Raw genomic sequence first — 14401 nt, forward strand, 5'->3', positions numbered from 1 at the left:
GTCTGTGAAGCAAGATTTAAGAAATCCTATTTTTAAGACATGTTTATAATCTTTCAGTACAGAGCGTAACGTCACCGGATTGGTTGGTTTCTTGTAGTCAATAGACTTACATTAGTTTATGTTAGCTAACTAGTTACAGAACCGATAACTCAATGGAAAGCAAGGTGACTAAAACTAAAAATCTGTTTCAAGTGATCACTTTTGTGCTGCCTCTGACTGCAACAAAGAGTTTTATGTTAAAACTAAATTTATACTTTTCACTTTCACTGCCTCTTTGTTGTTTGGCTAGCTGGACTCAAATGGGAAAATCCAGCTGTTAGCTGTAATGTTTGGGTTTGTAAAGCATTTTATGAATGAGCACTGTGTGGAGGAGAGCCTTCAGATCAATCAGCCGTATTTTATGCATTAAACTAGTCTGTCTTTTCCCAACACATCCAGACATTTTCCAACATCACAGGTTTCTTAAATCCAGCTACACATACAGTGTTACATCTTTTCAGTTTTTGAGAGCAGGGGTAGTGTAAATTAACCTTTATACATCAAGTGTTTCATGCCCACTTTACATATATAGAGAATAATCCCTTTCAGTTCACTGACCACTGAAACCGAGGCATACTAAAGGCACATTCACACCTTTATTCAGGACTCTAAGGCTACGTTCACACTGCAGGTCGTAATGCTCAGATCCGATTTTTGGATCAAATCCGATTTTTTTGTCTGCTTGTTCACACTACAAATAAAATGCGACAGCAAACGTGCTCTAGTGTGAACGCTCAAAGCGGCCCGCATGCGCAAAAGAAGACGTCACAAACAACGTGTTCCGTTTAGATCTAGACCAAACAGTATTGTTTGACTGATGGCCCTTAATATAAAGACTTCGGGCTTTACGTTTCCCAATTTTTGCTTTAAGTTATTTTGTTATTTACATAATAATGTAAATAACCTAATAATGATCCTTATTGCTCTTTTAGATAGGAGCGGTGCTTCAAAGGATAGTTGCAGATTTCTGTCAGAATCTGCAGATTATACAGTACAAATAAAATGTTCACGTTGTCTTCCCAACAGTTTCACTGACATCTACACTGGATGGCCAGGAAGCGTTCGCGTTGTCTTCTCGGGCGCTTCTCGGGCGCTGATAATTGGCGTCTGTCTTGTGTCAGTGACGTAAAAGATGGATTTAATGCGACATGACCGTTCACAGCAGTCGCTTTCTAAAACATCGGATTCAGTACCACATACGAAAGTGACCCAGATCGGATTTGAAAATATCGGATTTGTGCCGTTCACACTGTCATACCATGATCGGATATGGGTCGCATAGGGTCAAAAAAATCAGATTTGATGCGCTTTTGCCTGCAGTGTGAACGTAGCCTAACTGTAACTACTAGGTGCTTTTCCTATCATGCTGACTTACATGCTGCTGGCTTTGGCTGTGTAGTTTTCTCTTAGTAAAATATGCCATCTGCTCCCAGTAGACTTGTCATATGCTACAAAAACCATGTCTTATATGACCATATACTGGGTTTCTTAATCACTGCTAGATTATTGGCAGATTAAGAAATCCTGGGAAATGAATAACCAGTAATGTCATGTGGGTATGTTGAACGTGCTTTGTAGTAAGTGCCCCAGGTAATTGGGTTGGTCAGATCACATTCAAACTGCACACAAAACTGCTCTAAAGTTCATTGGAACAGTTACAAATTACAAATACATCCTTACACAACATGAGTTATTCATCATCACTGACCAAACACTGTTGCCCAGCAAACCTGTTTGTATTTCTCAATGAACAAAAAACACTCACAGTCACAATGGTGTAGTGGTTGGGAAAGGTCTTTGTGGGATAAACAGGCCTCAGGTATGGTGTTGTAGTTCCATTATTTCCTGCAATGTAACAAAGTCACATTGTTACCTTGAGCTGTAAATCGTAAAGAACTGTGAGACAGGCGATGTTTTTGACTTACGTAACTTGCTGATAACAGGCATGTGACTCGCATGTTCTTTCAGATACGCTGCCCGGAAACCGTCCAAAGACACCAGGATGAGAGGAGGCTTTGAAAATCTGGACAGGAAAAACATCTGATAAATACATTCTCTAAGGGGACACTGACCTGTGTTTATCATTAATAATCTGGAGTCATCTTTCCGCTCCTTCTAGTGCCAAGTTTTTCTATAAGCAAGTCTAATCACACAACAGCATCTTGAAATGGCTACAGTCAGTCATTTCGAAGCATTTTTTAAATCAACTTTCATATCATAGCTCACTGAAACATAAAAACTGAACCAAATTTAAGACAAATGAAAATTTAACTGACTTTACTTTTCCATCTGTGACATTTCAATCATCTTCTGTCCTCCTATCGGTTTCCTTTCAGTTCAGAAGTCTTTCAACATCATGTCCCTTTCTTAGAATGTCTGCCCTTTAACATTGCTTTGGTGTCAAGCCACTGAGAGCAAGAATTAGACCTGTGGCTGAATGCGCTGTACTATGTAGCAGCGCTGGCATTAAACCAAAACAAGCTAAAAGTTGTGAAACAGACCTGGAGAAGGAAGAGTTGGTTATGATTTTCTGTAGAGTTGCAAATATGAAAATGTCTTTCATTTTTTATTGTAAATGTAGAATAAAATCATCAATAGAATTCAGAAAATCATATAAAAATAGATACAATTAAAGCAGTTTATTGAGGGTTCTCATGTGACATCATGCGGACATAGTTTAAAATTTGTCTGCCTCTGATTTATAAAGCATGTTTCACAGATAAAAATCACAGAGTGCTTCACAATAAAGCCAGAAAACTCCCCTGAAAAACATAACACTGGCCAGTTTGCGTACTGGTCGTCTATTACTGGTATTAGCTGTGTAGTTGTAAAATGTGTAAAAGTGACGCTAAGTGGAAATAGGGAAGGTTCAACTTCAAAGTAAAATATGTGCTTTTTGAAACTGCAGCACTATGGTAGAACTTTTATGCTGAAGGCAAACTTTCTCCATTTCCGGTTTGCATGTCACTTTTAAAAGTTTTACAATAGCTCCGAGAGCAAGCCCATCACACCCATTCAAACTAGCAGCAATATGCTAGTAACCAAAATAATCATAAGAAAGATTTTGCCAACCTGTCAGGAAAGTAAAAGTGTGGTGTATCCATAGAAACAATAAAAAACAACACTCATATAAATAGACATTTGTGTGTCTTATTGTATTTTTCAAACTAAAATAGCTTCATCTGGAGCCGCAGGACCATTTTTCCACAGTCTGACGCGTCTGTCTGAGGTTACTCCCTCGCCAAGACAGAAACACAAACATGTGACCACGCTCTCGTGCAAACACACAGACACAACTCATCAACACATGCCTGATTACTCGGCCATTACCCCAGTTTCCATAGAGACAGTTACTTTTTCCCCAATAAAGCAACACCACTAGGAGAAAACAAGCCGTGATTCAGCTATTTACAAGATAAAAAATATGGACGTTAGCTGGGTAAGCAACCAGAGGGTGACAGAAAGGAAACTCTAGCCTGCTTTGTATGTTGATAATGTTTGCTAACAGTGAACAATGGTTTCTTCTCAGGGAAAATGTGGGTGATATGATTAAATAGTTCCACTTTCAGATCTGTGATATGTTACAACTTAGGATTCAGACAGAGGAGGACCAGAGCTGATGTAATCCAAAGGAGTCCAGGTGGAATTTGTGCATTCAATTTTATGAAAAGTAAATCTGTTTTCACATTGCTGAAGCCAAACAAAAGTATTATATTACCCAGAAGGACACTGTGGCTGACTGACTTCCTGAAAGGGCCCTTCCATCCAGACTTCCCCTCCTGTGAGAAAAGAACTGTGTTACTAAGGAAAATTGAGGTTTTCTATTTAATTTCAGCACACTTTTTGGGTTAAAGCAAATGTCAATAAATAATATATATTAACATGACACAGTGACCTTGGAAGGTAAGTTACTAGAACTGTTTTGACAACCACTTAGATCCTCAGTTTAAACTCTTACAGATTTTAAAACCTTTCATATAAATAACGGAATCTATGTTAAACCACAAAAGGACATCACCTGACAAGCTTTGAGGATATAATATGATCCCATTTGGTGGACAGCAACTAAAGCAATCTGTCAAGTTCACCCTTTAAATGGCACTGTTGAATAATTTGACTACCAGTGAAGAGGATGTGTAAGTGCAAAGTGACATTACTTTTTCATCCACATTTACAAGAAGACCGGAAGCATTTCGAGACAGAACACATGCTACGCTTTCATTTTGCCTCGGAGAAGATGAGATCACCATAGAAACAATCTTGGAAACAAAGAAGTGAAACATAACACGTTGTAACCTGATGTATCCACACATGCACTGAAACCCCTCCCCCCCCAAAAAACGTCATTATTTCACTTTATCTGATAAGTGAAATATATACAATGATGTTTTAAGAATGCATTAATTGGTTTGTTACATCAGGGAACTACATAACCTGTGAACACAACAGTACAGACTGCATTCAGTGCAACCTTTTTAGCCCTCAGCTGTTTCCTTACATAACAGGGCTTTCATGATATCACAGTTTCACTTCATGTCTGTCGTGTTGGATAATGACACCAGTCAGGAAAAAGACTCCAGGTTTGAATCTTGCTGTTGGCTGTTTAAGTGTTCTGCAGGAGCCTGCATGGGTTTCCACCAACTGATCGAAGTCATGCATGTTAATTTGATTTTAAATGGGCTGTAGGATGGGAATGTAAGACTGTTTTCCTCTCTGTGTTAGCCTTGTGACAGACTGGTGACGGCGTTTATCCCGTCTCGTTATCCTCAATTCATGGTTATTATGACACCCCAGAAGAAATGAGCCTCATTTTCATTAGAGCTCTTATTGTGCCTACTTGATGCATTTACTAATGAGAGGGTCTGTATCAAAGACACACAACTATTAGGTTATTCTTTTGATGGGTGGATTTGGGTTTTACATATTTTTACATGTTCCATTTGTTGCTGTTCTTTTAACTCTCTCAAGCCTAACCTGTCGCTGGCATCAGACAGGTGTTTTGTAACCCTCTTTTCAATATCTGCAACTCCCGTAACTCCTGAACCATTTGCTTGATTGAAATAATTGCAACGGTTCCTGAAAACAGCGACTCTGCGCTTTTCAGTGATATTAGGGTTATTACGGTAATCCCAGGCACGGTGTCTTAGCAGCTCCGTGAAGAGGAAGGTTGGTCCTCCCAAAACAACAAAAAACACAAAGGAAAAAAGCCGTCACTTGCTCTTTCTGCTGTGAGAGAGGCTAATACAATACTGTTGTTTATGCATCAGTAATATATGATTATCTAAGAGAGAGCTGCAAGAACAGCACTTCCTTCCTGTGTTATGTAGAGACATGTATGACAGAAAAAACCAAATATAAGTGCTGCTTCCTGGAGCTGTTAGAAAACAAAAGCAGCACTTAGTTTGGGAAAGACAATAGACAGTAAAACAATCATAACATTTATTCTAGTTGTTGTAATCAAATGCGAACTGAGAATATGCCCTCAAATGTTGTAACGGTCTGCACAGGTTGATAAGAAACCTTCCTTACTCAAGGACTTTCCCGCAGGCAAGGCATCACCAAGCAGGATATTTTGAGTCACCTCTTTAACCTTTTAAACATCTGCCTTCCTTATGCATCCATCAAGTTTCCTGCTGTACTGACAGGGCATACGACAGAGGGAGCCTTAGCACATGGGTGAAAAATCCTCTCCTCGCTGCGTCGGGGCCAGCTATGTGGTTTGGACTTAACACGGGGATGCTCTGTCTCAGGAGACGGCTTTCTATGGTGAGTAATCGACAAGTAATCGAAAGGTTTTATGTTAACTGAGGAGAAAATAGAGTGCAAGTTAAAGGGAAATGCCACAGGAGAGAGAGGACCCCACCCAGGCTGGGGACTGCTGCCCACAGTCATCGCCGCTGCCCCCTAAATTGGAGGAGCGTTTTGGCATGGTGGTTTTCAACAAAGAGCGTACTGACACTGCTGCCCACGTCTAACTGGGGCGAATCTATAGCTGCAGAAAACATTCCTCTGTCACTTAAGAGGGTATTTACGACTTGTTTTGCAACCATGGACAGAAAAAACTAGCCTGCACCACCCTGACAAAAACATACGCTCAACCTATGCGGCGTCTTGGGGGTTAACTTTCACCTCTCTGTCTCTCTTTTGCTGCCTGGTTGGTAACTTTATCCTTCTCTACTGCTCCTCTAAATACTTCAAGTCTCAAGTTTCTGGAGGATCTGCAGCGGGATGTTAGGTGCTATACACAAGAGTGTGGAGCCTTGATTGTTATTTTACCAAGTGACAACCGCACCAAATGAGTTCTCGCTGAATAAATGCCAGAAATGTAACCTGAGATAATCTGTCTCACGCTCTTGTAGCCAAAACACTCTATTCACTGTCCATGAGGAGTGAAAACCATGACTTAGACAAAGCTCAGACAGAAAATGTATTAATGTGGTACTACACAGATTTACATGTGAGTGAAAGAAAAAGCAGGTCAGCACTTTGACAGCTGCATTTCGAAGGTCAACTCTGAGAATTCATTAGGAAAAGCAATTGAAATCCTCGTGAATACAGGGCGCTGAGGTCTGTATTGACATTCTTCACATTTCCAACACCAGCACTTCACAGACTATATATCTACTAAAGTAAAATTCAAAGATATCCTGCAGTAACAGACTTATGCGGATTGTTGTTTTGTTTCCTGCGCAGAAGGATGCACATGTGTGTTGCAGTGACACGAAGTCCCGCTAATATTTTCATCTTGTACCACTTATTGACAGCTGCAGCAGCAATATGTCTGGATATGCACCAACCAAAGGAAGAGGGACTGCAAGCAATCAAACGTGGCAGTGAAGAAATGTAGCTTTTCTTAAAACTGTTTTTGCTGTTTTGAGGAAGAAGATACACTTAACTTGTTTATTAAACCACAAGAACATGCATAAAGCTGTTTGATGAGAAACAGGGGTGTTAAATAAATAAATTCTATTAGTACTATGGAATATAGCCAGTCCCAGGCTCACTTGGCGCAATCCAAGGTGACCAGGCCAACATTATACCAGAGGCAAAACAGTTTCTTTAAAATTAAAATGTAATCCAAGCTGAATGAAAAATATGCTATAAATGAAGCACAAATCATGAAGGGGGAAGAGGGATGGGGGAGGGGGATTGGGGACTTTTCCAACAGCCATTGGGCAAGAATTATGAAAATGAGGAGGTGAAATGTACATTAATTTAATGCTGGTTAATTAAAACAGTCAATCTTACCTGATCCTTTCTCCTTTCTCAGAAAAATCACCACAGCCAGGATAACCACCAGTAAACACAGCAGCAGAACCTATAACCCAGAAGATAAAATGGCAAGATGTTTGTTAAAGCTGTTAGAGATAGCAGCCACTAATTTCACATTGTTTATTTTGAACTATTTGAACTTTGAGAAAAGAAAAAGGTTCAAGCACTACAAAATCTCGTCTCTCTCAAGAGAAGACACAAATTAACAAAACTAAATCACGTCCACACTCAAAGCTTCAGCTCTAGAGAGAGCAGTGTTGGCTGTTGTACAGCAAGTATTAGATGGGATCCTCTTCACCTAATGACTAAATCATGCTGTTATTTTGCCTCTTAGCATCACTAACACGAGGCTGACATTACAGGCTCTTAAAATAATATTAATGGACCGATCATGAATAAATTTGTTGTATCCACAGTTCGCAGAGGAACCCAGCTGACTCGCATGATCCTCTTAAATTTCCAAGTTTTCTTTTCAAAAAATGTGATGCAGCTGCAGATGCAGACTGAGAATCACAAAAACAGCCAAGCTACGAGACGGTCAAGAACAAACGGGCTCAGTGTTTCTCTGTACTTCACTGTCTTCAATTCCGTTTAAAAACTGTGTCTGGAAAAAATTATTTTATTGAATCGTTTATTTACACTTTACGCACCAGAGACAGCATGCTATTTTTCCCCAGATCCTCGTCCAACAGGGGGAAAACCCCTGATCGGATTACAACTCTGTGTGCATTGTTACTAAACTACAATCATGTAAAAAAAAGAAAAGAAAAAAAGAAAAAACATACAGAGTTTGACGTCTCCAAGTTAAAATAAAAATGTACATGTCTTATGCAACTTTGTTACTTTTTTACTGTTAAGAATTGGCATTTGGGACCTGTTGAATTACACTAGGGTGGCAAACACTACTCGATCACCATGCTATTGTTTTCTGTATACTTCTAATTATGCTTACATTAGCTTTTAGCTCAAAGCCCTACTCCATTACTGCAGCTGAAGAGGTTTAGATACGTTGCTTTATTCAGTTATCCTTCTACCGTCCACCGAGACTTCCATCTGTATCCTCACAGGCTCAACTGTTGATTTTAACAATTTCCACACCATCTCCATCTGTCTATATATTAGTCTCAGCTCTCTGCAGTTGGAAGTAGTGATCCAGAATTGTTTTTTTTTTTTTTTTTTTAAAAATCACAACCTTTCTGCCCCAGGACAGCAGCTCCCTGGGGGCGAGTGGTTTGTAATTAGATGGGTGTTTCAAAGATTACTTTACTTAGAAATGACAGTGTTTACCAGGGTTATCACGGATGCTGATTTTGAACCGTCTGCAATGCCCCAAACCAGGCCAGTTACTCATTATGGCATTACAAATCTTCATTTTAAATGTGTCGCCAGATTTTAATATTTATTATTCTGGTAAAATTGTGCCTTGCAATCACAGTTTTTAAAGAGTATAATATGTAAGTGCGTTATGGCTCATCTCCTTTTATTCCTATGACCATCTTATCACCTCTCTGCTGGGAACGCAGCTGCAAATATTTCCTTAGCACAACACAAGTCATAGTTTAAAGCAAGTCTCTTGTTCTCTGGTGTCACTTTTTGCTGGCACAAAGAGTCTAATTTCCTCTCAGAACTGATACGTTTTTTTAATCTTTTCACACTGTTTCTGTAGTCTATTACTTTTAACTGAAAGGGGGAAAAAGCTAAACTAAAAAGTTCAAAAAAACAGGCTTAAAGTGGAAAAACATAAATTCTTCCTGGAGGAAAGATTTTACAGAGGATTTACAGTTTAAACAAACAAATCCTCAAGCCAAAACTAGTCCGATCCTCCCAAGCTAGAAAGCTACAGCAGTACAGCAGGAGTAATCTACTTAGTGTGATTCACAAGAGCTGGAATTCCTATACAGGTATGAAAACGCACTGCTGTATTTGGTGTCTGGGTACGTGCACTTATTTTCCCCAGCTATAGGTGAAAAAAACTGTAAACTTGGATGGGCTTCACAGAAATGCTTAAAGACGGGGTCTCTGTGGGTTGTGAAAGTAAACAGACTGTCTGGTGGAAACCTACTGGGCTGCCTGAAACACGCTTTAATATTTATTCAGACCCCCCACCATGACCACCACTCATTTTCCATTGTCTACAAGAGAATGATGTAAAGGTTCTGAAATTAAACTACAGATGAAAGTCATCTTCGAAGTGGACATCAAAAAAAGGCTATCCAAAGACACAAAAACTCTTTCTAGGGAAGTGTCATTCTAGTTCAGGGGTGGACTTAGACACAAAAGCTAAGGGCTACACATCAAACTGCCATCATGTGTGGCCTTATGACATGCACAAAGCTGAAAGATATGGTAGATATGACAAGCTGCTCTCGCATAAGCCTGGATCCTTGATCCAAAAAAAAAAAAACAACAACTCTGCTACTTTTCTGTGTTAATCAGGTGCACAACTGCACAACTGAAGCAATCTAGCTTCTCAGGCAGCAGGGCAAAAGAGGAACTACCATAGAAAAAACAGTTTAAGGTGGGTGGAGTTTGAACAGATCTATCTGGTGAAGGAGTGGTAGACATTCACTTTATTATTCATTGTCATAAAGTGTTAGTGGGTACTCAAGATTGAGCTTTTACTTATTTTTGAGTTATTTTGGGGTTTTAAGACATTAGGGATGTATTGCAAAGTAGTTACTGCACCATTTTCTGGTAAACCCATTGAACTAAAGCTTACAATCTGCACTTAAAACACATCTTGATTGGTTTAATTTAAAATCCACTGTGGTAGTGTACAGAGGCGAAACTACAAAGTCATGCTATTGTCCGAATTCTCGTGGACCTTAAAAATGAGACCTTGTGTGTGTCTAATTGGTACAAAGCAGACAGCATCTGGTTATTGTGGTGTCGAGCTGAAGGTCGCAAGTGAATAGCTGAAAGGATGCGCACATTCTCAAATGACTTCTTTGACATGCAGTTTATGCCTCAGTGATGAAGGAGATCACGAACATTCCAGACATGTTTAACTTTCCACTTCCAACTTAAAAAAAATCACAATTTATTTCACTATATTACAGCAAGAAACATGTTTTTCTGATATGACTATGACCGCAACAATATAAAACAAGTCCATAAAACATAACGGTATTTTTCTTTACAATTGCTTCAATTATATTTTTTTCTGTAAAGACTGAAACACACTCCAGATTTAGCCTCCACAAAGACTAAGTGTGGTTAGTTTCAATGCCCCGAGGAGCTGTGAACAATAAAAGCTGCTGTTGTTTTCTGAGACGTTCCTTCTGTGATAAAAATACTGTTCTGGAGAAAACAAAGAACAGACCCAGCAGATTAAAATGTCCATTCCTGCCAGTGATGGAGATAGCCAAGTATTGCGTCAAAGTTCGCACAGCCTGTCTTTTGGTCGACATATTTTTAAACCTTTAAGTTATTATTTTTCAGATTTAGACTAATAATTCAATATACATATTTACCAATGCTACATTATTACAGATTACACCTTAAAGCGCTACCAAAGTTTTGATCTACTGGCCCAGATGTGGGGATGTTACTGGACACTGAAGATTATTGATCAAGTCAGAATCTTAAAATTAACAATGTGTTTTGTAAGAGAGTCCAGGGTCAAGATGGGCCGGTTTAAATGAGTCTGTTCTTGATGGTAGCACAAGAAGAACAGGCCAAGCCGTGACAAACGTCCACATCCACCTTCTTTCACTGTTTAATTCAGGTTCTTGGGCGGGGTGCTGGAGCCTACCACACATTTCATAAAAGTTAGAGGTATGTTACACTTTGCACAGATAGCTAGTTTATCTCAGGAACTGCCAATCAACCCAACACACATCTTCATCAGTGCTGACTATCACAGCACTGTGCCTGTCTGTTTGTTGAACAGTCTTGCATTAGAGTAAAACAAATATTGCTCAATTATGTGAGAAACTAATTGCCCAATTAGTCAACGTTATAAATAATTATAGTTATAAACAACTTCAGCTACTACCTGTGCCTCTGCACGGTAACATCTAGAACCACTAAAACTACATCAAAACAAAGCGCTGGCAGGACGACTCATTTTCCAGCTGCCTGAATACACCCAGTATTTTGCTGAAACGACACTTTGGATCAGAGTCAACGTTGTGGGGTCAGAGCTCCACCCAGCCCTGCTTCACACTAACAACTGCCGGTCTTGTCCACCTGCAGAGAGCCTGCTGGCCTGTGTCTGTTTGCAGTGGAGTGAAAACATTTAGTTTCCACGTTCACGCTGGCAACACTGACAGTCTCGTCTGTGTGGCAGCTGTGAATTAATGACAGTGTGAGTAAACAGTGCAGAAATGCTGACCCGAGGATGTGGTTTTTGATCCCTGACGATGGTTCTCTTCCCCTAGTTAAACATCACACAGTGCCAGTTGGGTTAACTGTCTAATGTTTGACAAAAATTATACATTAAAAAAAAAAAAAAGGACTACTCAACAGGGCCCAAAATGACGCCTTCAAATGTTTTTTAAACCCCAGAATCCAGTTTGCAATTATGAGACAAAAGAAAAAAGATGGACATCTCTTCATTTCAAACAGGGACAGATGATTTTTCCCCCCCAGTATTTCTTCTAGAGGACAAAAGACAGCAGCTACTTATTAATCAATAATATCATCTATAATAATAGTGTCCCTGACACTTTAAGGGCTTCCCAATTTAAAAGTCACATTTAAGACCATGCAGTAATATGAGTGGCAGGAGCTCAGACAAATACATTAACTATAATGTGTGACTTTCACACAGCGAAGTCAATCGCTCAAAGTTGCCCTCCATGCTGCCAAAGTGCAACTGAACATACCCCAATAATGATTTTACGGCGGGTACTCCTTTTATTCTCATTCATGCTCCTCTGACTCTCCACCTCTCGTGTCCCAAATAAAGACGCTGCCTGTTTCGCCGACCCGTCCTCTCCTTTGGTCACTTCCATGCTGCTAAGCGCAAAAAAACAAAAACAAAAAAAGGACGCCTGCCAGTGCTTTCCAGGTTGAACTGAGTAGCAGGATGGGATGCAGCTCTGAGGAATATATAGAGGGGAAATGCCCGCCTTTCTGACGTCTTCAAGTTTTTGCAAAGTGGCTACATGTGTTAGATCTAAGGGAGGAGGAGGATCCAAGACTAATAAAAGCAGAGCAGAAAGCGGAAACTCCCCCTTATTCTGACTTATTTTCCTCTAATGTGGCGATGAAATAGTACTTTACCCACTTTAAAGCCAATCAGAGTCACTTTAAAAGAAAATAAAACCCAGACACATTCAGAATACGCATGCCTCAGACGTATTATCACGTCTAATTTCTTTGATTTAGGACATTGACTCGAAATAAAAAGCAAACACAGATACAGTAATTACGGACTTTCTATGAAATCCATTATAAGGTCGTGGAGCTGCCACCATCTTGTGGCCAGACTTAAGTGGTGCATTAGGTTCCAGTTCGAGGGTTGCGTCCCATGCATTAAATTAATTTTTTAAAAAACCCAGTTCAACACATTTTCCTTTCCTTAAATAAGAATCTAAGGCTTTTGGCTTGACTATAGTCTTATTTAATTTCACTTACCGTTGGCAAATTTGAGCTTGGCGTTAGTGACTGCTTGCTAAAAATTATCCACTGAAGGAGAAATAATCCACTAGAGGGCGCTGCTCCACCTCTTCTATTCTTTCTTCTATTCAAAAATAATTTGGTCAACAAAAAGAAATAACAGCCGATTACAAAAGATATTCGGCCTCATATGAAAACATAAATAAAATTTGTATTTTAATAAATTGTAGTCCTGCTAGAAAAAGGTTTGCATGTAGCATAACAGCATTAAACTCCTTTAATATAAACCTCAGGCAACCAGAGCTATTTTCAGAGTTCCTTCCATGAGCTCTGTAAGCTCTACTTGGCTGGTTTAGAAGCGATGTATGGTAAATGGCCTGTATTTGTATAGCGCTTTACGTAGTCCCTATGGACCCCAAAGCGCTTTACACTACATTCAGTCATTCACCCATTTGGACACACATTCACACACTGGTGATGACAAGCTACATCGTAGCCACAGCTGCCCTGGGGCGCACTGACAGAGGCGAGGCGACCTGTCTCTGAAAGGTACCTGGTGTTCATCCGCCCCATATGCCCACCCCTATGAAAAAATTCTGGAGACACCATTGCATACAGATCAGTCTTATGAAGTATTTGGGTTTTTCTGGCAAAAAGTATTTGCCAGAAAAAAATATTACAATGGAAAATATTACAATGGAAAATATTACAATGTAGTAATTAGACATGGAAAATTGTAATAAAAGTAATAAAATAGTGACAATTTCAGAGTTTTTCCAGCCTTTCCTGTTGAAAATTTCATACATAACACTGTGTGACCTGGACTTTACCTATACAATATTTACAATAACATCTTTAAGAGCAGTTGTCACATTGGGCAAATACTGATATTAGTCAGTGAATGACACTTAACATTCATAAATAGTGCTGCTTTTCGCTTCCTATCTTGCCAGAGAGAGTCATAATAATGCACACCCTCTTATGTGTGCATTAAAGCTATCTTAGCTTCACACATTCTTCTTGTTCTTCTTCAAAAATATACTAAGGTCTTCTTTTCAAGTGCCTCTTAAGCCGAGCTGTTTTGCAGCTTGGACTTATCGGCCATCTTTGGTGCTTAATGGTGTTTATTAAATAAGCTAATCCTGCCAGAAGTTTTGTAGATCCCATCAAAAATTTCATACCAGCAATTAGCAGAGGCTGTTAAAAGTAAAGCATATACAACTGGTCAAAGTGTGAGTGCAGCCTTTGGAAAATCCAAATAAAACTTTGTATATTATGTTGCTGTATCACACACTAACTTTTGACCATTCTGACCTAATGAAAATTTAATTTGGATCACCCCATTGCCCATTTAAAGTGTCAGGTGCAGTATTAACTGATGTCGATTCTTAGTATCCTCACTGCGATTTGCTTCTACTCTAACTAAATACAATTTAAATGATTTAACAGTAACACAAAAGCATGTTTTTGTTTGCAGGAAGCACTTAAATTCACATTCTCTAACTTTGAATCGATTGTTATGGGC

General features: G+C 39.4%; 1 protein-coding gene across 1 annotated transcript in view; it reads right to left on the reverse strand.

Moving 5' to 3' along the window:
- Nucleotides 1-12414, reverse strand: part of enpp1 (ectonucleotide pyrophosphatase/phosphodiesterase 1) — a 37494-nt gene extending 25080 nt beyond the window's left edge. The window contains exons 1-5 of the mRNA XM_080881787.1: nucleotides 12141-12414; nucleotides 7288-7357; nucleotides 3758-3818; nucleotides 1965-2062; nucleotides 1805-1884 (exon numbers count right to left, since the gene is read on the reverse strand). Coding sequence (XP_080737913.1) covers nucleotides 1805-1884; nucleotides 1965-2062; nucleotides 3758-3818; nucleotides 7288-7357; nucleotides 12141-12269 — 438 coding nt within the window. The 5' untranslated portion in view covers nucleotides 12270-12414. The remainder of the gene's footprint in view (nucleotides 1-1804; nucleotides 1885-1964; nucleotides 2063-3757; nucleotides 3819-7287; nucleotides 7358-12140) is intronic.
- Between the last annotated feature and the right edge of the window lie 1987 nt (nucleotides 12415-14401).

This window comes from Rhamphochromis sp. 'chilingali', assembly GCF_963969265.1.
Source record: "Rhamphochromis sp. 'chilingali' genome assembly, chromosome: 5".
In the NCBI taxonomy this organism is placed as follows: domain Eukaryota; kingdom Metazoa; phylum Chordata; class Actinopteri; order Cichliformes; family Cichlidae; genus Rhamphochromis; species Rhamphochromis sp. 'chilingali'.